We start from the raw sequence: 26,664 nt of genomic DNA, 5'->3' as shown, positions 1-26,664 counted from the left end.
GAAATGCTGTCAGTTGAGGTTCGGGGCTTGCCTATTCGTAAAACATCCATTTTCCAAAAGCAACTTTGGAAGCTAAAAGAAAAATAACTTCCCCAAAACCATAAATACATAGCCAAGGTATGATATGTGCCCCAAAACATAAAAAGCATCCTTCAGAATCCACAGCTTTCTGTCTAGGCAGCCATCTCCTAGAAGACAAGTAACTTTGCCAAGAAACCCTACACATGGGGGAACTGGTGTCTGGGCCCAAAAAGCCAAATCACACATTTACCCCCTAAATAGCCGTTTCCAGAAGGAAAACTGATGACACTTCACAAAAAATACACCCACACAAAACACACACTGCACCACACCAAAGCAAGTAAACAAGCCAGCCAAAATGCACCACACTATACTCCTCTCAGCTCAAATCCATCGAAACACACAACACAAGCAAAATGCCACTCTCACTCCCTGCCATCCCCTCTAGCGCTGTGTTCCAGGATTCCTCATCACCTTTTTGGTTTTTCAGTTCAGCTGGTCATGCTGATAGATGAAGTGATGAACTCCAACATCCATTTTTTATTTTCTAAGAACACCTCTGGGGAGCATGTCTGGAGTCATTTCTGAGATTAAAGATATAACTCGGGCCTAGTGCCTTGCTTTGCAACACACACGTCTCCCAGCCATAAAATCATCATCATCATAAAAACAAAAAAAAACCTACTAAAAATCAGGAAGGGTGGGGAAACTGGAGGGTGTCATGTGAAGTGACCATGGATTGGTGACCCAGCCTTAAATCCATCAAAGTAAGCGCACTGGACTTTCCATCTATACAACAAAAGTTTATGGTCCTGTAGTTTAGAGATGAGAACCAACACTTCTAATGTGATTCTGCTAGCATTCTTCGCACAAGAGTCACAGAAGCTTTCAGAATGCTCATTTTGCCCTTTCTGCACTTATAGGCATTTTGCCAAAAGGTGATTGCTGCCTTTTTTTCTCCCCCTCAGGAGTGGATTTTCTCAACAGGAAAACCATAACTTGCTGAAATCAGGTCTCTGTGTTCTTGCACACAGACTAAAGCCAGGGATGGGAGAGCTCCCTCTTGAGGAACTACTCAGGTAGGACTCAAAGAAGATATCAGACTATATTTCTTAGCAGCTGTTTGGCCTTTTCCCCTTATGGTTACTTTTCTTTAGGTTAAAATACCTGATAGCTAAAATTGTAAGCCCTTTCCTTTTGCCTACTTTTCCAAAAGGGGCTAAAATTAAAAGGAGCAATTCAGAAGCAGACTATGAGGCTAGCCAGGAGAAACTGAAAATTATTATGCCTGCCAAACTGCTAGTTCTCATGCATGCACCTTTTCTTTCCTGTACACTCTACAGTCAAAGTTTCCAGTACTTGCTGAACTTCCAGCACAGTGTTCCCAATATTTACTGTGCATTGAGTCTGACACAGCTTCTGCTTGTCATTGCTGAAAAATCTTTGGTCAACCTGAAAAACAATGAAATAGGTAATGTGTATAAATATTATTTCTATTTGTATTGCATCACTTTAATTTTCTTTGCAGTTTTGAGAGTGTCTAGCATCACTATCAACAAATCATTGAAGAAGGCAAGCCATGCTTTCGGGAAATAGAATGTCAGAAGATTTAGTTTATGGGAGGTGCTCTTCAACCTGTGAAGCTGAGGATTCCAGTAGAGGGTGCACAGAGTTTTGCATGTCTCTCTGGATGTTCTCTGAAATTAAGCAAAACTCAGGCATTCCCAAAATGTGGGTCACAACTTGACTTTGAATTTATTTATTTATTTTTCGATTTATATTTATTTATTTATCGATTTATATCCTGCCTTTTTCCTACAAAGGGCTCAAGGCAGCTTACATCTCCTCCATCTTATCCCCACAACAACAACCCTGTGGGGTAGGTTGGGCTGAGGGTCTGTGACTGGCCCAAAGTCACCCAGTGGGCTCCATGGCTGAGTGGGGACAAGAACTCAGGTTGTCTGAGTCCCAGTCCCATGCTCTTAACCACTGCACCACACTGGCGTTCCAGTGAATCAAGGTAGTTATAGGATGGTTAGTCTGCAACTGCTGTTGGCCAAATATCTCATGCATTTGAGGGCCCCAACAGAATTCAAGGAATCTAAATTGAAAGGCGACAGGAAATCACATTGCATTTGGAATATGTAATCTGTTTAGACATTTAAACCAATACTGGACAGTTGTGTGCCCTACATAATGGGAAAAACATGTCTTCATTCCTTCTTGGTTCTTTGACAGCTTCTGTTACAAAACATTTCCTCTGCCAGTCTTGGGTGCAACCCAGTGGAACACGTCCAAAGGGCACCCAGTTCAATGATGCCCTTCACACTTTGTTCTGGTAAGGATGGGCTTGTACTTATCTTCTTTTCAAGTCATCCCCACTCCCACAAAAGGCTACTGTAAAGCTGCCAATTCATTTCATTTGAAGGTAAGCCAATTGAAAATTGATCATCACCAGCTACTGAGATGGTTTCAGACCTGAAGTTCCTGTATTTTACAGCATCTTTCTGCCATCTTATTTCCTTACCCTTCTTCTCAAATAGGAGGGGGAAAAGAGAGATGCCTCATTATTTGGTAGTCTCATATTTGTTAAACTTCATTTTCTTTCACTATCAGTCTTCTTTGCTTTATAAACAGATGAATGGCTTTTATTTCAGATCCCAATGCTGATTAAAGCAATACTTTTTCTAACTGAAATGTGAGAATCAAACATAAATTTGAATTCCTGAAGCCAGTGTAATGCCATAGTTCAAATCTGTGGTATTGTCCTCTTTTCTCATGCTTCATCCTGAACAAACAGTATAAGAAATGTGGGAGGTCCCACAAGGAAAAGGAGAAAATTGAATTGAATAGATTCATGGTTGTTAATAGAGCTGAAATTGTAACTGAACTACTGCTTTTGTATTTATGATTGCAAACAAGAGTGAGAAGAAAACCAATTACCTTTTATGCTTTGCCAAAATATCAAGCCAAATCTAATGTAACCTTAAAATGGCCTTCTTGTTGCCATACAGAATTCTAACGTTTGTGAACCATAATTCCATGCAGCATCTATATGGAGCATACAGATAATATATTGAAAGCTATAGAAGATATTTCTACCACAGCAATTCCAGAGCTGATTCGTTCTTCTAAAGATGGATGTTCTTCCACTTACCCTACACTGACCAGGTAATAAAATAAATTATATCAGTGGATATAATTACAATTAGGATTATACTTTGCTTTCCCTTCCCCCAGGTCACAGTTCTGTGCTGCAGAAGCCCAGTTTCTGTTCCAAGTAAAATTCTGTAAGTAGCTTTCAAGGTAGTTAAGGATACATTGTTTATATCTTTGCAGAATTCAGCATACTTATTCAGTGGCAGGGGAGGACCCACTGGGTTGGAGCATGAAGGTATTTGGCAGAATGATAGGCAACTTGGTAGGGGGCAGAAGCCCAGGCCACAGGGCATTATCTCCAGCATTAATATTGTGCTTGCATTGACCTCATAAATTGAACAATTTCTCTGTAGCAATTAGGGTTGCAAACTTGGACATTGTAATAAGTGAAAAAAATGTAAAAAATAAAACCACCAGATTTGGTATTGAATACCAGCAATATCCTTAAGGAAGACTGAGTGCCGAAGAACTGAAGCCTTTGAATTGTGGTGCTGGAGGAGACTCCTGCGACTCCCTTGGACTGCAAGGTGATCAAACCAGTCAGTCCTAGAGATCAACCCTGACTGCTCTTTAAAAGGACAGATACTGAAGATGAAACTCAAATACTTTGGCCACCTCATGAGAAGGAAGGACTCCCTGGAGAAGAGCCTAATGCTGGGAAAAATTGACAGCAAAAGAAGAAGGGGATGGCAGAGGATGAGGTGGCTAGATGGAGTCACTGAAGCAGTTGGTGTGAGCTTAAGTGGACTCCAGGGGATGGTGGAGGACAGGAAGGCCTGGAGGAATGTTGTCCATGGGGCCATGATGGGTTGGACACGACTTCATGACTAACAACAATAACCAGCAATATGGCTTTATTCTGGAAAGATCTCAATAGCTAGCTGAAACTTTTTTTTATTTTTATTTATTAGAACATTTCTATGCCGCCCCTTGCCGAAGCCTCGGGGCGGCTTACAACACAATAAAATACAATAAAATACAAAAATAACAATATAAAATTAAAATTAACAATATAAAATAAATAAAAAATATAAAAGTTATAAAAGAAGTCGCCCTGGCCAGGTAAATAAGCAAATATTGTTACCAATTAAAATGACATTTAAATAAAAAGGTCTTCACCTGGCACCGAAAAACAAATAGCGACAGTGCCAGGCGGACCTCTCTGGGGAGCGCATTCCATAGATTGGGCGCCACCACAGAGAAAGCCCTCCTCCGAGGACCTACCCTCCTAATTTCTTTCACGGAGGGTTCCCGGAGAAGGGCCTCCCGCAGATCTCAAGGGGCAGTCGGGCATATATGGATGTAAGCGCTCCTTCAGGTAACCAGGACCCAAGCCGTTTAGGGCTTTATAGGTCATAACCAACATCTTGAATTGGGCCTGGACTTCAATGGGAAGCCAGTGAAGCTGACGGAGGACTGGAGTCATGTGAACATAACGCCCCGTCCCCGTCAGCAACCTGGCAGCTCTATTTTGAACCAGTTGAAGTATCCGGACCGTCTTCAAGGGAAGCCCCACGTAAAGCTCGTTACAAAAGTCAAGGCGGGAAGTCACCAGCACATGTGTCACCGTCGCCAGGCAGTCGTACTCCAGGTAGGGGCGCAGCTGATTAATCAGCCGAAGCTGAAGGAAAGTGCTCCTCGCCACCGCTGTCACCTGAGCTTCCAATGAAAGCTCTCGGTCGAGGAGTACTCCTAAGCTGCGGACCTTATCCCTAAGAGGGAGTGCAACCCCATTCAGGACCAGGTCAAATCCACCCTCTCCGAAGCCCAATCCGCCAAACAACAGGACCTCCGTCTTGTCTGGATTGAGCTTCAGTTTATTGGCTCTCATCCAGCCCATTACCTCGGCCAAGCACTGGTTCAGCACAGCCACTGCCTCACCTGGATTAGTGGAAAACGAGAGGTAGAGCTGGGTATCATCAGCGTACTGATGATTCCACAGCCCACACCTCCTGATGTCCTCTCCCAGCGGTTTCATATAGATGTTAAATAGCAGAGGGGACAAAATGGAGCCCTGTGGTACTCCATGGCATAGCTGCCATGGCGCAGAGCCATAGTCCCCCAGCACTACCTTCTGGAATCGGCCGTTGAGATAGGAGCGGAACCACTGCAAAGCAGCGCCTCCGACCCCCAATCCCGATAGCCTATCCAGAAGGATACCATGGTCGATGGTATCGAAAGCCGCTGAGAGGTCCAGAAGAACCAACAGGGATGCACTCCCGCTGTCCTTTTCCCTGCACAGGTCATCGTACAGGGCGACCAAGGCAGATTCAGTACTGTACCCGGGTCTGAAGCCGGACTGAAATGGGTCCAGATAATCAGTTTCATCCAAGAGTGCTTGGAGTTGTCCTACCACCACGCGCTCTAACACCTTGCCCAGAAACGGGATGTTGGCCACAGGTCTGTAGTTAGTGGCCATCTCTGGATCCAGTGACGCTTTCTTCAGGACCGGTCGGACTACCGCCTCCTTTAAAGGGGCAGGCACCCGACCCTCCCTCAGAGAAGTGTTAACCACCTCCAAGATCCAGGTCCCAATCCCGTGCTTGGAATTATTTATTAACCAAGACGGGCAAAGGTCCAATAGGCAAGTGGTGGGACATACTCGTCCAAGCACCTTGTCCACATCATTGGGCCGCAATAACTGAAATTCATCCAATAATTCTGGACCAGACGGCAGCATTGGCGTCTCCCCAGAAACCTCTGATTCATTAGTGGTGTCCAGCTCGTGATGAATCTGAGCGATTTTCTCCCTGAAATGCCTGGCAAAGTCGTCACAGCGGGCCTTTGAGGGTGGAACCGGATCTTCCTTAGGACCCGGGCGAACCAGGCCTTGCACCACTCGAAAAAGCTCTGCCGGACAGCATTGTGAGGAGGCAATGGAAGCGGAAAAAAACTTCTTTTTCGCCACCTTCACCACCACAGCCTAGGCCCGATAGTGGGCTCTCAAATGTGTTCGGTCAGATTCATCCCGTGATTTCCTCCACCTATGCTCTAGCCGTCTCCCAACCTGCTTCATCGCCCGCAATTCAGGTGTATACCAAGGGGAAGAGCGGGCTCTGCCCGGTGGGAGAGGACGCTTAGGAACGATCATGTCCACAGCCCTGGTCATCTCCCCGTTCCACAGTTCGACCAGAGCCTCGACAGGAGCACCAGTCTTGTCAGCCGGAAACTCCCCCAGGGCTTTCAGGAATCCATCTGGATCCATCCGGCTCCGGGGGCGGACCCAAACAATCGGATCCACACCTTTACAGAGGGAGAGGCCGCTCTCAAGCACAAACCTCACCAGGAAGTGATCTGACCACGACAGGGGAGTCAAACATAAATTCCTCACCCTCAGGTCACCCTCTTCCTGCCCCATCGAGAAAACCAGATCCAGAGTGTGTCCACGTTCATGGGTCGGGCCGGAGACATGTTGAGACATATACTGATGAGTCAAGTAACTCAACGGCTTGGTAGTGCTTAGTTCATCATGCCCCCCCTAAATGTTGTAATCCTAAATCAAATTGCTTTAATCCCAAATAATCACCATGGATAAGACCAAAAGAGCCTGCATATGCCCCTAGACTCTCATAACCTCTCACATCCCCATTTGAAAAGCTACTGCTGCCATCTTGAGAACTTTATCTATTGACCCATTCTCCAGAAACTAAGTCACATTGGGTTCTATTTATTTATTTATTTATTTATTTATTTAGAACATTTCTATGCAGCCCCCATCGCAACAAAGCCTCGGGGCGGCTCACAACCTTTCACCTTTCTTTTTCACCAGGCAAACTTTTCCCATTTTCTTTCGAGTGATGATGGCTCAGTTAGAGAGTTTGGTGAGAAGCATTTCTGCTGGGACGCCATCAGATTCCAGTGAGGTAAGTTTGCAGAACATATCTGAGGTTTCTAGTAAGCAATCCGTATACTGAGAAAAAGCATGAAAATACCACAGCTCAGGGAAAGCATGGTCATCCGCATTACGTGCTTCATTTCTGAACCTTGGATCTGATTCATAAACTTTAGGAAATAAAATACCTGTATTTTGAAGAATGAGATATAGATGTAGCATCATCAACAAGGAATGGCTCACATGCAGGCACACACACACAGAATCCCATATAGGACTATTGGTACAGTTTTAAATTTTAAAAATAAAATTTAAAAATAACTTAAATACAAGAACACAAAAATAGCTATTGAGAAAGGATCAAGCCACCATCTGTGTATTTACTATAGGGAAATCCAGTCCTGTAAATGTTTCATAACTGAGAGCTACTTCCCTAACTTATAACTTAAGAGAACTACAGTTTAGGAAAGTTTTGAACAAACTCACTGTTCTCTCTCTCTTCCTTTGGCATTGCTCTGAGAAGAGCACAAGCTTTCAGTTCTGTTTCTAACTCACCACAGTTTAGTTTTATTCCAAACCCAAACTGGTTAATCTTTGGTATAGTTTAGTGAAAAAGTCAGATTCAATCCTTGATTTATGATGCTGACTTATTTATAAACAATAGTGAAGTCTAAGCACAGTTTACATCCAAATCCCAGTGTCCAACTGTCAAACAAAAGCTTCCAATCCCATCCTCATGGCCACAACAATAGTGCAGAAGGGAGGAAGATACCTGTAAGTCAAAGCTCACTTACGCCTGATCATATAACAAATTGTGTGCCCTCATTTTTAGTGTTCTGTATGTAGCAAATAAGTGTATGTGTAATTTGCCATTTAAACTCAGGTACAGGTGGTGCAGTGGTTTAAACTGCTGTGCTGCTGGGCTGGTAGATCGAAAGGTCGCTGGTTTGAATCTGCACAACGGGATGAGTTCCCGTTGCTCCGTCCCAGCTCCTGCCAACCTTGCAGTTCAAAAGCATGCAAATGCAAGTAGATAAAAAGGTACCACTTCGGTGGGCAGGTAACAGCATTCCGTGCACTTCGGTGTTTAGTCATGCCGGCCACATGACCACGGAGACTGTCTGCGGACAAACGCTGGCTCCCTCGGCTAGGAAACGGAGATGAGCACCCTTGTCAAGGGGAAACCTTTACCTTTTTTTACTTTTTCTATCTGCTTTTAAAAAATGAACTGTGAATTGTTAAGAACATTGGAGACTGCTGTTTTTGACTTTAATGGGATCAGAGTGAAAAGCATTCACTGTCATGAATTGTACAAAAAATCCAGTAAGCTTCAGAATCAAGTTTTCATTTTCCACAAATATACATAAATACTGGGTTGGACCCATTTTTTGTCATGGTTTGTGTAGAATTATTGAAATCAATGGGATTAAATTAAGTCCCATTAATTGGAGTGCTTTAAAAGTCTGGCTCCAACACTGTGTATTTACATAATTATAATTTGTATAACCCCACAGGGCAATTGTGTGTGCATACTTTGCAGTAAACCGCATCTAATTTCTCATTGTAGGTTAAGTCTGGATTATTTAACCTACAATTATCCTACAGTGTCTAAGTTTGGACATCACATAACCATCTCCAATTGGCCTAATTGGGGGTTGAATGTTTTTACAATATTGTTACTATATTTAGAATATAAATATTCCTTTTTTCCTTCTAAGGAGTTCAAGTAGCTTACTTCTCTTCCTCCTCTCAATGTTATCCTCACAACAGCAACCCTGTGAGGTAGGTTGGACTGAGAGTCTGTGACTGGCCCAAACTCACCCACTTAGCTCCATGATTGAGTACCACACTAGAATGTATAAACTAGATAACAGTGACTGAAATAAGCTCCTATCATAGATTGTACTTTCAAAATGGAAGCAGCTCAGTAACCCACAATTTGCTGCTCCTATGTGCAAATTATTACTTCACAGGTGCAGCTAGAGAAGTTGCTACACTGGAACATGGCAGTACGGGATTTCCACATCCTCGTTAACCTAGTCAAGGTGAGCAGCTATCATATCCATCTTCTCTTTTATGTGATTCATATTTGCAGTAGTTCTTACACAGTGGATGCACAGTTTTAACTATGTTGACTTTTGACACATGTAAGCCACCTTGGGAGCCTGGTGTAATGTGCTGAAGGTTTCCTTCAGTTCAGAGTTCATTTTTCTTTTACATTGGATCACATCTTGTTTTCACGGGGTAAGGATGATTCTGGTATTCTGATTTGTCCTGTTTTGTAAAATGCTAGACAGTTGATAGCATATGTTCTTTCTCTGAGACCAACAATACCAAATATTTTCTGAAAAATGGCTGTAGTACCATTACAGTTCATCTCATGACTTTTTAAAGTGCTCAGGGAGAAACAACAACTTTTGTAAGGAAGTGCTTGGGTTTCATAATTGCAGAGGAACTGAGAAACGTATCTGAATGAAGAGGAGCCGAGTGTGTTCTTGATAGTTGGCCTACAAATGGGAGAAAAAGCAAGCCATCTTTGTGTTTCACAGAGGAGGACTGGTCTCTGATAAACAGTTCAACTCCAGCCCAAACAGTTTAATTAGCACCAAAGTAACGACTGCAAAGAGAGCATGGAGATTTAATACTTTTCACTTACATAGTACCCAGGTAATCAGGAAAATGATTTGAGTTGTCATTCTAGCATCTCATCCTTTGAACTGGACTGCCACTCTGTCTTCCACAGGTATTTGACACCAGGCCGGTGCTCAGTGCTTGCTTGAAGGTAAGTGAAGTTTGCATCATATAAGACAGGAAATTCTTGGGGTGAAGATTTGATTTTATTACTATTATATCAGGCTCTTCACTATGTGTTAACCTGTGATGCTTAAATAAATAAACATTTGCAACTGTTGACTCTAATTAATTATATCTGTAAAAGTTTTAATACTTATTAATGTGATTAAAAAACTCAGGGTTATAAAATGAGACCTACTGCAGTAGTGAAAGTGTGTTGCACAGGCATAGATTCACTGTCCATGTCAAATCATCCCTCTGGGGGAAAAAAGCACGCGGCGGGGGGGGGGATTGCAGGCAAGAATGCAGTCAAGCTACCTAGAATTGCTATGGATTTTATTCATTTGTTTAAATAAATAAATGTTTAAATATACTGTCCCTTCACAGACGTCTCGGGACAGTTTATAAATATACCAGAGGTATTTCAGACTAAACTGCTGGAATTAAAAGCATGAAGCAGCTAAAACATTTGCCTTTCCCTTGTTTGGTGCTGAAAAACCCAGCCTGTCTAGGATTTCTGCAGGCTTCTACTCCATGGCTTCAGTTTGACTCTGCTCTCGTTTTCAATAGCAATAATAGCAAAGCTTATTAAAATGTACTGGTTATGTGATCCTAGTGATATATACAAGGAAGCATCATGTCATTGCCTGAAATTACTGTTAAGTGGCTTGATGTAACAAGAGGTATCCCTTCAGACTAAATAGTAAAGTTATTATAGACAAACTTGTGGTACAAAATGCTTTTGATTACATCTGTTTGGTTCCAAGAGTAAAATTAGGTATTTAGCAGAATATTCAACACCCTTACAGTTGGCACATCTTCCCACATAACTTAAGTAGTTAAAATGGTATGAAATAAAGGTAAAATTGTTTCATATTAATTAACATACTTTAAATTCTGTATTCTTTTAAATACCTTCTAAAGTATTGTTTTTCTACTGATCATTCAGAATGAACTGTGCAAAGCAGGGGAAAACAACAAATATAAAATATTTTTTTCTTGTGAAATTTGAACTAACACGGATGTTTGAATATCTGGAACCATGCCTTGGGGTTTTCAAAGCCAGTGTTCTTTTGTCAGAACTGGCTGCATTTTTCACCTTTCTTTTTCCCACACAGTATGGACGTCTGTTCATGGAAACATTTCTGAAGCTTGGCATGCCCCTTCTGGACTGCAGCTTTAAAAAACACAGGGTAGGAAATTAGGGACAGAACTGCCTTTTGATTGATGTGAGAATGGACTCAGCAGGTAATGACTACTCTTTCCAAGTATCCAGTGCATGTGTATGAAACCACAGCAGAAATGGGTAGAAAACTATGTATAATTAAATAGATCCAAGAAGAGAATTGTGCAAGCATGGAATAACTATTTGCTTTAGCAACATCCCCCCCCCCCTTTGGAGGGGGGAATCTTCAAAAACCCAGAGCATGGAGCCATAATTGAACAGTATCCCATTTAAGAGCTGTTTCCCACATAGTGTTTTTAGGTATACATATGTTTTATAATCTGCATATGTGGGGTGTGTGTGTGTGTGTGTGTGTGTGTGTCAGAGAGATAAGACTGAGTGCAACTCCTCCTTTAGTATGCACTTAATGGCATATCTGGACTTAGTGTCATGTAATATATGAAGCTGTCCTGTTTAATAATAGCCTACTGAGTGAAAAACAGAACCCTGACTTACAGGAGCCCAATACATGGTAGCCTTAAACACATGTGCAAATGCTGTTCTTTGGGTTTTCAGGAGGATGTGCAGAGCTTGTTGAAGACCTTGCAACTGAGCACCAGACAACTTCACCACATGTGTGGCCATTCCAAGGTAAATTGGGCTACAAGCAGTGTGTTGTGTTTTGGCATCGGTAATATCTGGCTAATTTCAGTGACCATGGTTCACACATAATAAGAACCCACTGTGGATGAATTTCCCCACAGGATTGCTTGGTGTGGACCCTTTTTAAATATTTGAACCATGGTGGGGACACACCACAGCATATTGCTAGCTGCATACCCAGTGACAGTGGGTTCTTGGTGGCTTGTCATACCCCACCCCCACAATGCACCCTTGCCAGGTTTGCACGTAACAGCAAGCTACAAAGTCCCCCCTATAAATATTTGCAAATCTAATAATCACAATGGGTCAAAAACAAGAAGCCCCATAGGGAAATTCTTGTTACATCTGACCTAGAAATGTCCAAATTGGCCTCCCATCAGTCTTACTGTATCAGTCGTTGTCCATCCATAATAATGAGAGTCAGGCTAACAGTCTGATAAGGAAGCATATCATGTTACTGTCATTTTTGTTTTGCTGCAGCTGTTTCTTGTTGTTGTTGATTATTCAGTTCTGGTCAATTTTAGACTGTAAGTTTGATGGTGTGGCAATATCCAGAACCCAATTATGCCCCCATCAATGGCCTGTAGCAAAGTCCTCTTGCTACAAGTTATTCCTTATCATTCCTCTTTTTGTTTCTGGAGTTGGCAATGGGGAGGGAGGGGAAGAAGACATTTCTCCTAAACTAGAGCACTTTAAGTGCACATTGTAACTCTTACACTGTTTAACTGACAGAACCACCATTCCAAAGTAGGTCATTGTTCCCATCATGTAGACTGCAAAGCAGATGCTGAGGCACAAAACTTTCTGAAGGCCACTCACTGCACTTATAATCCAGATCTCCTCAGGTTCAAGACCCCTTACTCTGAACAGTACTGATTACATGCTGTAAAGGTTCCAAAGAAAGATCGGTGGTCATTTAACTGTGTGCTTTTCTTTCACATGTAGATTCACCAAGACACAGGACTCATAAGCCATGTGCCTCTTCTAAAGAAGTCCCTCGAACAATTTGTATACCGTGTGAAAGCAATGCTGGCCCTCAATCACTGTCAGGAGGCTTTCTGGGTGGGCGTCCTCAAAAACAGGGACCTGCAGGTGAGCAGATGTTCATAGAAGGCACTGCTTTGCGTCCCATAAAGGCCTCCTTGGCTGAATATGATACTTAATGGACACTGAGACTTGAAAACTAGCAGCCCATTCCCATGCAGGTTGATGCATAATTAAGTCTCACTGAATTCAGTGGGAGTTATTCCCAAGTAAATAATATTTAAACAAGCATAGATGCCATTTTCAAAAGCTGGATGAATATCACGAGCAATCTCTGAGCAGTGAAGAAGTGCCAAAGTTTGAATTGTTTATGCAAAATGAGCACTATGACTTGAGTTCCTCTTGTCTCATTAGGCTGCAGGGAATATAGCTTTTTTCTTTGTCGTTCAACTTTTGATATAGGAAAAAAGATAGTTTCAGATTATCTCCATGGAAACACTGTAAGAGCATCTGTACTCCTGGACATTACTTTTCAATACTGGCTTTCAGAAAGTAATTTACTGACAATTTGAATACTACCTTCAGAGGAATTAAATCAAGTTAACTAGTAAGCAATTCTTATTATATATGTCTACAGTAGAATTCAGCCCAAAACTTGCTTATATATTTAAGGTATTTAAATCGTGCCTTTCCAATAAAATGTTCAAAACACATTTTATTTACAACACATTAAATGTATTAAGAGCAAATCAGCAATAAGTAGCAATAGGCAAAAAAGCAGGCAGAGCAAGCAAGTAAAATAGCTTTAAAATCAGAGGTTTATATTTTAGGAGAGCTAAAATTAAAAGATTCCTGCCAGTAAAGGAAGGTCTTTACTCTTCTTAAAAGGAAGAGGATTATCTAGATGCAGAGTTCCAGAGGCTAGATCAGGGGTCTCAAACTCACCTTACCTGGGGGCCGCTGGAAGTAGAGTCCGGGTGAGGCTGGGCCGCATTAAGTATTCCACCCCCGCGGAGGTGGGCTGCTCATCCCACGTCGCTCCCGGAGGCCGGCCCGGGCGCCGCCGGCGCTTTGAAGGCCGCAGGGCCCTCCCCCGTGCCCCGCCTGGCCCGGCAATTGGCCCGTGGGCCGCGCGTTTGAGACCACTAGATGCAACCACCAAAAAGGCCCTTTCCTGATCTTAAATCCATATTGGATGTTGTCAGGGTGTCCTCTGCAAATGATCTTAATACATGGATGAGTTCCTATGGAAGAAAGTAATGGGAGAGAAAGGGCTAGTTCCAGAACTGGTATAAATTTTCTGATAGGGGACTAGGAAGACTTCTTTCAAGATGCCCAAGTTCCATCCACTGATCTGCCTGTTTCCTCCCTCTCTGATGTCAAACCTTAAAGAAGTTTCTGCAAGAAATGGGTATGGGGATTCCAAGGCTGGAATCCTTTCTCCATCCCTAGAGAGGGAGATGTGACCTATGCAGGATTCAGTTGTGAAGATCATGACTGGCACCTAGAACTGTGCCTGGTAACTAATCAGAAGACAACATAGCTGGTGTCAGGCCATGTTAGGAATGTGCTTAGAACAGAGCCTGGAATTAATTTTACCAAGTATAAATCCTTATCAGTCAGATCAGATATAAATGTATTGAAACCAAGAATGTCAAGGAAATTAGTCATATACAGAAACCTTTGGCCAGTAATTGTCAGATGAAAAATTAATCTCATATAAAAACTATAAAATAGCATGCCACTGAACTGGTTGTGTGCTGCTTACTGGCCAGTTACTAACTAGTAAGTGCTGCTTACTAACAGCACTTCTGTTTCAGTAATTGCACACGCATGCTGAAAAGACACATTTTTCTATGCTGCCAGATTAAAATTCAGAACTGGTGCTGATGGTCTTTCTAATGGGATCAGTAAACAACTCTTCAGATTGCTGAGTATCTGTTTCATTACAATCCCAGAGTTCCATTTCTGAGGTTTATTGTATCCATTCTAGGGAGAGGAGATCCTCTCACAGGCATCCCAAACAAGCGAGATGGAGGAGGAGGAAGAACAGCAAGAGATTTCTCTGAACCCAAAAGAGGATCCTGTGGAGGTATTTTTCTAAAAGCAGAATACCTGTATGGTGATGTTTTTAAAGCACCTGTTATACTTTGCACTTTGGTGATGACTGAGATGATCAGTCCATTTTCCCAGCAAATGCAAAATTGTGAGATGTCTTTACTGCATCTGAACACAACAACCTAGAATCAAGGTATCGCTTTTCTATTCTCACTCCTTTTTCCCAAAGCAATGTGTGGCATCTAGGTGGGGGTAGGCTAATGCATGTAGACAGTCAGGTGATTCCCTCCTCAGAAAGACAAGTTCCACCTTACTCTATTGTGTGCTCTTCCACCTCATCTCTCTTGAGAACGGCGCTTAAAGAGTTATTGGCCCTGTTGTCTAGCAAAGCCTCCCATATGGCCTTGCTCTGGGTTTGGGACTTTTTGACTGTGAGCACCACTTATTGACTGCTTTTAATTTGGAAAAGGACCCAGTAAACAGATGGATAGGGGGAGAAAAACAGTGACTGCTTAGATCATTGACACTTCTTACCTCTCTTATTTGTGTGTCTAACTTATTCTGTGAAAGAATTGTGACCTTCCTACCTTGATGAGCACTTCAGATTTTGCCAAACCTTTCACAGGAAGGGAAACCTTCATCTGTGACTCCTAAAAAGCAACATTAAGCAATGTATACTAAGTAGCACTCAAATTTTACTCAGGTTCCATGTGTCATCCATCTGTAATCCTCCCATGTTTTTCCAGTGCTGTTCCAACTTTTTCCTACTTTAGAAAGTCAGTTTTCTTGGGAAGGTTGGAAAAGTAGTCCAATCTGCATAGGCATCAATGCCTTTAGTTTGACTGTTCTTTTTAAAAGGTATGGTTTTGACATGGGCAGTGCCATATCAGGCTGATGAAGCTATCCCAGACCTACACTTATTCACTTATAAAATGGTGCCTACTGTAAAGGGTATATTTTATAACCCTGATTTTTATCATTTTAAAAAGTGCTGAAATGTTTTTCAGCTGCCATTGAAATTAAAGTCAACTGCATGGCCCAGCCAGTTTCTATGTGAATATTGCAGAAAGCTGTGTCCAGGTAGTGATTATAGAAATTGACATGGTTAGCAGAATCAAAATAAGGTACAGTGACTTACTTGAATGATGGCGCATGCCAGGCATGATTTGTATAGTTACCACCCAGGTGCAGTTCATCATGTTGTCCAAACCCAGGTGGCATGGCTTTTTGGAGAGGTAAACAACCCTCTACAACAACCCATGGATTATTGGAGTATAGTTTCCCACTCCAGTAAACCATGCCACCCAGGTTTGGATGACACAAGCGGCTGCACCTGGGTGGTGATTATGAAAATGCTCTATGATTTAAAGAAGCCACTGTGGCATATTTTGATCATGCAAATCAAGTTACTTTCTGTAGTCATCAACTGAAAGCAACTTGTTGGAGGGGAAAACAAGCCTCTAATAATTCATGGTTAAGCCACAGTGGCTTACGTTGATCATACTGGCTGGTGCATATATTCTTCATTCCCCAATATATAATGCTTAAACAATATATATTTTCCCCAGGAGGAAGAGGTAGAAGATTCAGAGAGTGAAAATAAAATGGATCCTCAAGACAGTGAGGAAGACGACTCTGATTAGAATGGACTATGTATCACTTAACTCTTTGTGAACTTGTAAAATGAAGCAGGATGATAGTGTGAAGGTATTGTGCCCCAATGAGTTTATTCATGTCCAGGAAGTGCTAAAGTAGGGTGAATTACAGCCTGAACTTTAGAAAGTATGTTTGGTTGTCTTCAAATACCAGACTCCCCATCTCTGCAGTGATTTTCATCATGAAAACCACAACATTAACCATCCGCCTGCTTTTGTTTCAAAATCCGTCTCCCATTTTCTGCATCATATATCTTCTTCCCTAACCCTTTTCCATGTTTTCTAAAAAGGGCAAAAAGTTTTTTTAAAAAAGATTAGACAATAAGTTATTTTAGGAGATCTGGGGTATGGCATTGCAATTAACTTTTTGCCCTTTAATTATCTTTAACAGAAAAGGTTTTGCCTGAAGCCCAGCCAACATTTAGGAATTCCTATGGCACTGTTCTTTACTAGGGAATGATGTTACATTGGCCATTTGTTGACTGCAGAAAAACACCATAACATGACTGTTGAGAATCTACTGTGTATACCTGCTTGACATCTCAAACAGTGTATGTATCTTTTAAGTGCATGGTTTGCTAACTGGATTTTATTTAAAGTCTAAAAGCAAGCTTCAAGTTAAGGTGGTGTTGGAAGTGTTGAGCAAGTGTACTCTAGGATTGTTAAATAAAGCATTTTTTCATGTATCCAGTTTTGGTAGGATTGCAAGAATGGCTCTCAGAATAAGCTTAATTTCTGATTTCAGCCCCTAACACAGGCTCCTTCGATTTCAATCAATGGCACTTTTACTTACTTTTTGAGCACAGTCCAAAGCATGCTTGTGTGTTTGTTTCTTGAAATCAATGCTATGTCCAAATCCATCTTGGATTATCATCTTTGTATGTATGCACTTTTAAGAAAAATTACCCTGCTTTAATATATTCTCCACAAACCATTTATTTGGAAACATGAGCTAAAATGTTCATTTATACCTACTTTTCATTACCAGAGTTCAGTACTAGTTTGCACAAATAGTGTGTTGTAGATTGGGATTTTTGTGCCATGTGAATATATTAACACCTTTGGGTTTTTCACAAATGTATTAAATAAAGAGGAAAACTCTACCATTGTTGTGTGCACTCTCAAATCTATACAGTTCTAGATGGGTAAGTTTAGTGCATCCTCAGTATTTTTTTCTATTCCTTTCTCACCCATCCCCATACACATTCAAGGCTACTGTAGTATGCAGCATTAAAATATTGTATTATTGTACCAACTGAGTTGCATAGCATCTAAACACTTGAAAAAATGTGTTATTTTTATGTGCTACAAGTCTTTTATGGTAACACTGTGAATGAAAGCCCTCCAAAATATCCATGAATCCCTGCTTAGCTCTTCTAAATTCAAGGCTGTGGTTTCCTTTATGGACTTGGCCCATCTCAAAAAGAATCTGGACAGCCACCTGAGTGGGATGGTGTAAATTGGTGTCCTGCACCTGCAGAGGGTTGGACCTGATGGCTTTCATAGCCCCCTCCAAATCTACTATTCTATTATTCTTATGTGGCCTTCCTTCCGCTGCTTTTTTCTTCCTTCTGCTTTTAAAAAATGCTCGAGGTCATGTAGTTTAATATGCAAAAGAGCATTCCGTGTCACATCTTTCATACCACCCTAACAGCACAGAGGGGAGACAAGAGAGAAAGCATACGTTTGGAAAACCTAACCTCTTCTGCCCCCCACCCCATTAATTTACCTCCCCACTCAGCGCATCCACCGTCAATTCACAGAAACAGTATCATTTCGCATTTCGTTTCTCCAGTCTTACAAATGCCAAACACATTTTATGCCAAATGCAAGTACATTTCCAAATGGCCGTCTTTAAGGTCGCAATCCTATAAACACGTACACACTGGAAAAACAGTCCTACAGCGACCAACAATCTTAGATAGGTTCACACTGCAACGCGACTATCACCGTCCCCGCAAGCGACGCACCAGCGCGCGCGAGGAGGAGGAGGAGACGGACACCCCTCCCCCGCTGCGTGGCGTCCGCGCTCCCCCCCCTACGGTTGGCGTCGCCGCCCGGGCAACCAATAGTCCCACTTGGCAGGCGGCGGAGGGGCGGGGCTGCGCAGGCTCGTGGACAGGGACGGAAAAACGAGCGCATGCGTGATGCTCTCGCTTTGAGCGAAGGGTGGCACGACGGCGTGCGCAGGCGTGGTGGGTTACTGGTGGGGGGGGTCCACTCCCAGCTGGCCGTCATGTCGGTGCAGGAGGACCCGGTGCAGCGCGAGATCCACCAGGACTGGGCCAACCGCGAGTACATCGAAGTGATCACCAGCTCCATCAAGAAGATCGCCGACTTCCTCAATTCCTTCGGTAAGGCGGCGCCCTTCTTCCTTCCTCCATATCCGGGCGGGAGGGGTGGCTTCGGGTCCCCTGGCCCTTCACCTCTTTCCCCTCCTCTCTCCTCGCAGATATGTCCTGCCGCTCCCGCCTGGCCACGCTCAATGAGAAGCTGACGGCGCTGGAGAGGCGCATCGAATACATCGAGGCCCGGGTGAGGCTTCTCCCTTGTCGGCATCCCCGCAGAGGAGGTGCTGCAGCTGGGGCGGGGGGAACCATCGAAGGCCACCATCCGCCCTTCCTGCCCCACGCCCCCAATGCTCTTTGCTGGCGCGGCAGCTCCAGCCTGGCTCTGCCCGGTTCTACGCCCGGTTCTTGCACCTTTAGATTGAGAGGAGTGAACTGGTCAAGCTTAGGTGGCATGGCTTTCGGCTCCGCGGAGCTATTGCGTGTTTGAATAGCCCCCCTTCATCTAGTCTCAACACACGCATGCACTTTTTTAAAAGTTCCATGTGCATGGAAAGCTAGTATGTCGAGGATAAGGCATCCTTTTAAATGAATATATAAGTTGTGGCAAGTTTTCACTGACTAGAGCCTGATTAATGTGGCAAAGTATGTTCTGGCCCAGAAAACAGACTGCAGGATGTTAGGTTTTTTATTTTTCTCTACATGGGCACACCATACCCCGTATCAGTACCCCTGTCCTAATGCTGCAAACTGTATTCCTGGAGAATATGAACTCTCCCACTTTGGTTTGGCATTTCTTTAAGATGATGGGCATACTTACAGAACAGACACCTCAGCTCAAATTCCCTTGCCACCCAGTAGACCATTTTCCTCTTTATTTCTCCTCTACAGTGTTTATAGGTTTGATCAGATCCTTCTAAAAGTAATAACAGATTTCCCATTCTCTTAGATTAGTCAGGATTTTCATCATTATACCCCTTGCAGGTTTTCACAACCAGGTAGGTGAGCTTTTTCCTAATTAGCTGAGGAAGAGAAACTGTACTGGAAAGTCATGGGATGTATTGGATTTAGGCTGTGCCACCACAGAATGGATATTTCTAGTAGTTTGTATTAGGGCCTTGAAGCATTTTGGGTTACAGAAAGAGTGTCCTACATCCTTTTAGAGCCAGTTAGTATGTGTATTAAAATATATTGCCTACCCATTACAAACGTTAACAGTAATCAGATTAAATTATTCCCAAGAACTTTGTTGGTTTAACCTTAGCTCCTAGCCCTGACAGACAACACCGGTGAGAGTGTTGGATCTCTCAAGTCACCAGTCCATGTTCTAGTCTCTATTCCACTTTGAGCCAATCATACACGCTCATCCTAATCTACCACACAGGGTTGTTGTGATAAAATGGAGCTATGCAAGTTGTGTCTTCCTCACAACAGGAACAAGGTGAGGTTTAAATGCAATGTATTAATAACCTAGGTTCACCTTCCTGAGCCACTGTTTTGCATCTAGTCTTGGTTGGTGGAGCTCAGGTTCTAGAGAAAACCAAAGTCAATTTTGTAAGCTCCAGGCCTGACTACCCCTTCCATGAATCATGTCCAGCCCATTGTTTTGTAGTAGAGAATTGAAACCAGTTCCTGAAATTATCCTTGGAAGATGAGTCAGTCTGTTCAGATGTGAAAGCCCTAGTGTAACCCATGCTTGTAAGAGCCACTGTGTATTCGTCTCATAGGAACCTGTCAGTTGCATTCTTCAGTAGTTGAAGCTGCCAGCATGGCTCCACAAGCAGCCATGCAGAATGCATTGCAGTATTTAGGTGTATGGGGATGTTCCTTTCCTAGAAGGTTCTGTGATGCTTTAAAGTAGTAACTTTGGGAAATTTGTGGCCTGCTGGATCTTTTGTCCATCAGCCCTACCCTGCATAGCCAGTGTTGCAAGTTGTAGGTAAAAACATCTGGAGGGCCACAAGTTTCCCTTTGCTGGTATAAAGGGGTGGTGTATTAAATGGACTATCCTGACTGTGGTGCTTGCATGTGGAAGAAGCAGCAGCTGACAGCAAACAGACACTCACTGCTTTGGCCAGCAACAGAATTATAGCAGCAGTTACCTCCTTGGACTGAATAGTTTGCAGCTGAATTCCACAAATTGCTATTCAAAAGTTGTGTAGTCCACAAAGTCCCTATTGTGTTGAATGGGAGTTGCTCCTTGGGAAGTGTGCATAGGATTGTAACTGTAGGCAAATTCATAGAGTTAGCGGCCATTTGGATTCTTGTAATAAGATCTGTCCAGTAGCATCCTCTAAACAGTTTTACCTAATTCTTTGTGGCTACATCCTTATTCCCATATTCATTTCCTTGGAAATGTTCACAGACCTAGTTTTGTCCATGTCTCTTAGATCATCAGCATTTCATGCTTCCCACTGGATACTGGACCAGAGAAAGTGTCCTTGGGAAATGGTTACACTTTCCTTCCACTGAGAGACCTTAATGCAAATCTAGCCGTGGGACCTGCATATGATGATATTTTGTTTTCCCAAGTAACCCATGCAAATATCTTTCCTTAAATGTTCATAGACATGAGGTCTCCTCTTCCTCTTTCCCTTTCAAGAAACTGTATTCCAAGGTAAGCAAACTCTCTTTTTCTTGGCAGGTAACAAAAGGTGAAACGCTGACATAGGTGTGCTGGAAGCTGGTGGGAAACCAGCATGGAAAACAAAGTGCAGCTGCATACAAAGCTGACGATCAAACATCAAGTTTCTTCATTTCTTGATATGGATGAGAGTTATGCTTGTTTTTGCCCTTTGAGAAGCTGCATCCCCCATTTGGAGCCTGTGACTTTGCCTGGGTGATTCCAGCTGAAACTGCTCAATTGTACACAAGCATGTTTAATTATGTGGTTTTATACAAGTATATTCATGCTGTTCATGCCCTGTTGCCCCCATTTGCTTGCAAAGCCCTCTTGCTTTGCACCAGCAGAATCTGTATGGAACCAAATCTTAGTTTCTAGGAACACAATTTCATTTTTATTTTTTTAAAGGATATAAAGGAATCAGGATGTTGGGACTGTGCGTGCTGGGCAGCTCTAGCGGCAGTTTCAGTATACATAATCAGCAGCATGTGGCTAGCTTGTGTTGCTGGAAGGTATCAAGTGAACCATTTTGCTGCATATGCCCAATGGAATAAATGTGCAGTGTGTATGTGGGAAGAGGGGTGGGAAGAAGATCATGTGCCAAGGGAGAAATGGCTCAGTTTTCTAAGTATTTTGTATTCTCTGATGTAACTTGGGGTGTCTTTTCCATTTGTGTTTCAACAATAAAACCACCTCTGTTTAACATGTCTGGACAGCCTGCCGCCAAAGTTTGAAGTATACCTGTGGAAGAGAGATTTCCTCATTAATGATGTGTGCAAGAGTCCTTGGTTGATGGCTGTAGTTCTCTAATACATGACTACCTCTTACGGTTTTTCTAGAAGTACTCTTTTTCTCGTAGCACCTAAAAACTTTGCAGGCCTCTGGCGAGCATCTGCAGGTAACAAAAGGCCTACAAATAATTGGATAGAACCGGAGCAGGCTTTCATATAACGAAAGAACACTTTCCTTAATCTTAGGGATGTGCAAGATAAAGGACTTCCTGTTGCCCTGCCTTAGGATTTCATTGAAGTCCTCCTACTGTTGCCATGTGATTAATCTCATATGCATGCACTGCAGGTTATGAGGCAGTGCCTGGCTACCACCCCTAGAGCTTAAATTTGGGGATTGTTTAACCTCCAGCTGCACAATGAAGGACTACGCTGAGCTTAGTTTACCAAAGAGTTAAAATACCTCCAATTCTGGTCAGCTAACAATTACTCCATTCTAGTCTAATGGAAACTTACGAAAATTAAGGCTGCAATCTTATACCTACTTATATGGGAGTAGGCCTTGAGGAACACAGAGCTATTCCTGAGCAGAACATGCAAAAGATTCTGCTAAGTAATGCAGTTTTTCTGGAAAACTGAATTGGAAAATTTTCTAACGCCAGTTAGGTTGAATTGCGTAGGATTGTTTGCATAGAAATTTTTTGTTTGTATTAGAAAGTTTTCCAATGCATGTTAGGGTCACTTGCATCAAAAAAGTGTTCTGATCCTCTAAAGCAGGGTGGGGAACTTGTAGCTCTTCACAAGTTTTGGCCTATAATTCCCAACTATTCGTTACACTGGTTAGAGCGGATGGGAGACACAGGTCAAAGTATCTGGAGGGCTACAAGTTGCCCAACTCTGTTTCTAGAGAAATCTAATGTCTTATGTTTGTTTTATTTGTAGTTAGTAAATAATAAAAATAAAACAGTGCTGCATTTTTGTCCCACTAGATTAAGTATTTGACCTGAAATATTTAAGGGGGAAATTAAAGTGATGTGACTATATTATGCATACATTTTATTTGGAATGCTTGTCAAAATTTAAAGACAATATTGTGTAGAAACAAGGCTATTGTTGGAAAGGGCATTATAGATCATCTAGTCCAGGGATTGGCAACCCGCGGCTCTGGAGCCGCACGTGGCTCTTGAACCCTCTGCTGCGGCTCCGTCGCTCAAAACACGCGCCGGCACAGCCGCTGATCTGCTCCAAGCTCCACTCAGGAACTCAGGGCTAGCTAGTTAAGTGAATCAGCTAGTTAAGTAAATCACTACATTTCTCTGCTAAACAGGCTTCCTGCAGGCTCTCAAGTTACACAAAACCCTACTGAAAAGATTCTCTTTGTCCCAATGTAATCTCCTTCATCCGAATGTTAAAAGCTGCACTTGGGACCTGTCACAATTCACAGCACTTGACTGTTTTCTGCTAATCAGTCACTAAACACACCTATATCTGATCTGCGGACCAGCGCCCGATTTACTGAGACCCCCCCCCGCCCCCCCATAGGCCAACCATGGATAAATGGAAGAACAGTTTCTGAAGAAAACGAAATGTTTAATGATACGCGGGTAGATTCATCTGCTTTTACTGCTGACGAACTTACGGGGTTTGTTGTTTAATGCATGCAGCCCTTTAGCACTGACTTTGACTCTTCAGAAAGCTGTTCTCCTATTCAAAATATATGAAAGGAGTCCTACTAGTTTATAATGTAAGATTAAAAATAACAGTTTTTGGTGACTGAACAAGAGCTGCAGCTAAATCATAATGAAGATATACATAGCATCAAGGTAATAAATGATATGTGCAGTGTTATCTTCATTTTAGATGTCAAAAGGATTTTGCGGCTCCCCGTGTTTTCTTTTGTGTGGGAAACGGGTCCAAATGACTCTGAGTGTTAAAGGTTGCCAACTCCTGATCTAGTCCAACATCCTGCTCAATGTATATCCTACAGCGTCTCTGACAGATGGCCATCTAGCTTCTGCTTAAATACTTCCAGCAAAGGGGAACCCACCACCTCCCAAATCAATGTGTTCCACTGCTGAACAGATCTCACAGTGAGGAAGTTTCTTATAATGGAAGGAAACCTGCTTTCCTTTCATTTTCACCATTGGTTCTAAACATGTATTTCCCTTACATGGCTTAATGAAGGTACAGAAAACAGTTAATGCACTAATTTTAGCAACTCAAAGAAATGTGCCTATGCTGAGAAGCATTCGTATAGTCAACAGAGTTCACCTCCCTTCCAGTATGGTTACCTTTAGTTTCACTGTCACAGTTGGTTGCATTTCGCTTTGAAACAGATGGATATTTCAGTAGCAATTGTTGGCACGCCAGATATTTTGACCTAAAATCTCTCATCCCTCACCATTGGCTGTGCTGATTGTGGATGATGGAAGTTGTAGTTTGAAACTTACCAAGGGTCAGAAGCTGCCCATACCTGATTTATGTGTACTTCAACTAACTAGGCAGTACAAGGAAACTTACCATGGCTACCTGGCTTAGTTTAATGGTAAATGTGCAGCAAGGAAAATGAAAGAGCTAAACCCAGATTTTGGTGTGAGAGGTGCAATGTTCCTCCAGTTTTTTGTTATTTGATATTTATTTTATTATTTGATTTTTAGCCCACTTCATTAGCCACATGGCTCCCTGGGCAGGTTACAGACAATACAAATGTGTAAAAAATTATATTAAAAATACAATACTAGACACTTAAATAACAATAAAAAGGTTTTTTTGTTTGTTTACCCTATCACAAAAGTTAACCCTATCACCTCTTAACAGAATCTATGCATAAATAGAGCAGTGTTTTGTTAATCTGGTTTTAACGGTATTTTAATATAGAATATATTATAAAGAGGGACCCAGGCAAATTTATCTGGGGAGTTCATTTCAGAGTTGTGGGGGGTACTCCCAAAAAGGCCATTCTTGTTGCCACCCTAATTTCTTGAGGAGGTTCCTTCAGAAGGGCCTCAGATGCAGTTCTAAGGTGCCAGGTAGGTTCTTATGGGAACAGGTGCTCCTTTAGCTACCATGGCCCCAAGCTGTTCAGGGCTTTAAACACTAGTGTTAACACCTTGAATTGGGCCCAGACCAAAACTGGTAACCAGTGAAAGTGGTAGAGGACTGGGTTTATATGGCCATATCTGGCAGTCCTCATCTGCAGTCTGGCTGCCATATTCTGGACCAATTGAAGTTTCTGGACCATCTTCAAGGGAAGCCCTACATAAAGCATTGGAATAATCCAGGTGAGAGGTTACCAGTGTGTGAATAACTATTGCCAGGTCCTGCCTGTCCAGATAGGGCCACAGCTGACATGTCAGCCTTAGTTGACAGAAGGGGCTCCTGGTCACTGAATCCACCTGGAATTCCAACAATAAATCAGGGTCCAGGTGCACCCCAAGCTATGAACCCTGTCCTTAGAGGAAGAGCAACCACATCCAGTACAGGCAAGATGTCATCCATATCAGCAGGCAATCCCTCCACCAACAGTATCTCCATCTTGTCTGGATTAAGTTTCAGTTTACTGGCTATCATCCACTCCAAGGCTCTGGCCTTGAATCTGGTTCTGATTCAGAACATTACTGCCACACCTGTGTCAGATGAAAAGGGAAGGTAGAGCTGAGTACACCAATAACAATTCACCCAACACCTCCTGATGTCCTCTCCCAATGGTTTCATGTAGATGTTGAACCCCATAAATGCCATGGCACAGAGCAATAATCACCCAGCATCACCTTCTGGACATGGCCGGTCAAGTAGGAGCAGAACCACTGCAATGCAGTGCCTCCTACTCCCAACTTGACCAACCTGTCCAAAAGGATACCATGGTTGATGGTATCAAAACATACTGAGAGGCTCAGGAGGACCAACAAGGTTGCAGTCCCAGTCTTTTTCCCAGCAAAGGTCATCCCACAGGAGTGTAAAAATTAATAGTAGCATTACAGGCTGGATGATGGAGGGGGAACTTTTTCCTGTCAGGGACCACATTCCCTTGACGGTAATCTATCAGTCCCCATTTCTCTCCCCCTACCAAATCACCCTTGTCAGAGGTCAGAACTGATAAGGCTTTGAAATTAGGCGCATGTCTAGTCTAGAGGGAGGACCCTTCATAGCAGCTGGTGGAGGATATATGGCTGCTGAAAGGTGACAGCAGGCTTTGGTTGATATTCATTCTTAGCTTCACTCATAGTAAAGCTCAACGTCTAGGTTTCCGTTTCTTGAGAGAGTATTCCAACATTTTTAATAAAAAAATCAACACAAAAAAAACCACTTCAACTCACCCTAGATATGTTGCCTTATTGGCCGTGGACCTTACAGTGATTCTGTCCTGGCACCATGAATGGTAAGGGGAAGAGGTGCTTCCAGCCAGCTATACAGCTGTCCTAACAGATGCTTTTTTTAAAAGGACAAATAGATATTGCTTCTAACTTGCACAATTGTGCATGATCTCAGTAATACCCTGTCTCATCACTCACCCTAATTCCCCCAAACAAACGAGAACATCATCATAGGGATAGAAATAACTAGGAGGTTTGTACAAAGAGAAAAGGATAAGGAAGTGAGCAAATCCATTATTCATATAAGCACTTTGCGGTTGAGAATGGAAACAAAATCAGCAGTCTTCTGCCAAATGAGTATGTGTTTCATGCATTCTTAAGC

At 42.6% G+C, this 26,664-nt stretch overlaps 2 protein-coding genes across 2 annotated transcripts in view; both read left to right on the top strand.

Moving 5' to 3' along the window:
- The window catches only part of FANCD2 (FA complementation group D2), a 65,773-nt gene extending 48,344 nt beyond the window's left edge, over positions 1-17,429 (top strand). Inside the window, exons 33-44 of the mRNA XM_044451315.1 lie at positions 990-1,100; positions 1,365-1,492; positions 2,260-2,359; positions 3,070-3,192; positions 6,950-7,043; positions 8,986-9,057; positions 9,756-9,794; positions 10,924-10,998; positions 11,547-11,621; positions 12,579-12,725; positions 14,611-14,709; positions 16,244-17,429. Of these exons, the coding sequence (XP_044307250.1) occupies positions 990-1,100; positions 1,365-1,492; positions 2,260-2,359; positions 3,070-3,192; positions 6,950-7,043; positions 8,986-9,057; positions 9,756-9,794; positions 10,924-10,998; positions 11,547-11,621; positions 12,579-12,725; positions 14,611-14,709; positions 16,244-16,318 (1,138 nt within the window). The 3' untranslated portion in view covers positions 16,319-17,429. The remainder of the gene's footprint in view (positions 1-989; positions 1,101-1,364; positions 1,493-2,259; positions 2,360-3,069; positions 3,193-6,949; positions 7,044-8,985; positions 9,058-9,755; positions 9,795-10,923; positions 10,999-11,546; positions 11,622-12,578; positions 12,726-14,610; positions 14,710-16,243) is intronic.
- Positions 17,430-18,495: 1,066 nt separating this feature from the next.
- BRK1 (BRICK1 subunit of SCAR/WAVE actin nucleating complex) lies at positions 18,496-21,944 on the top strand. Its single transcript, XM_044451536.1, has 3 exons — positions 18,496-18,684; positions 18,783-18,865; positions 21,263-21,944. Exons 1-3 carry the CDS (start codon positions 18,567-18,569, stop codon positions 21,287-21,289), a joined length of 228 nt encoding a protein of 75 aa, XP_044307471.1. The 5' UTR covers positions 18,496-18,566; the 3' UTR covers positions 21,290-21,944.
- Positions 21,945-26,664: the final 4,720 nt, after the last annotated feature.

This window comes from Varanus komodoensis, unplaced genomic scaffold (genome assembly GCF_004798865.1).
Source record: "Varanus komodoensis strain SLA01 unplaced genomic scaffold, ASM479886v1 scaffold6_2, whole genome shotgun sequence".
In the NCBI taxonomy this organism is placed as follows: domain Eukaryota; kingdom Metazoa; phylum Chordata; class Lepidosauria; order Squamata; family Varanidae; genus Varanus; species Varanus komodoensis.
Note: the sequence above shows the minus strand (reverse complement) of the source record. Positions and strands in the feature narration are given on the sequence as shown.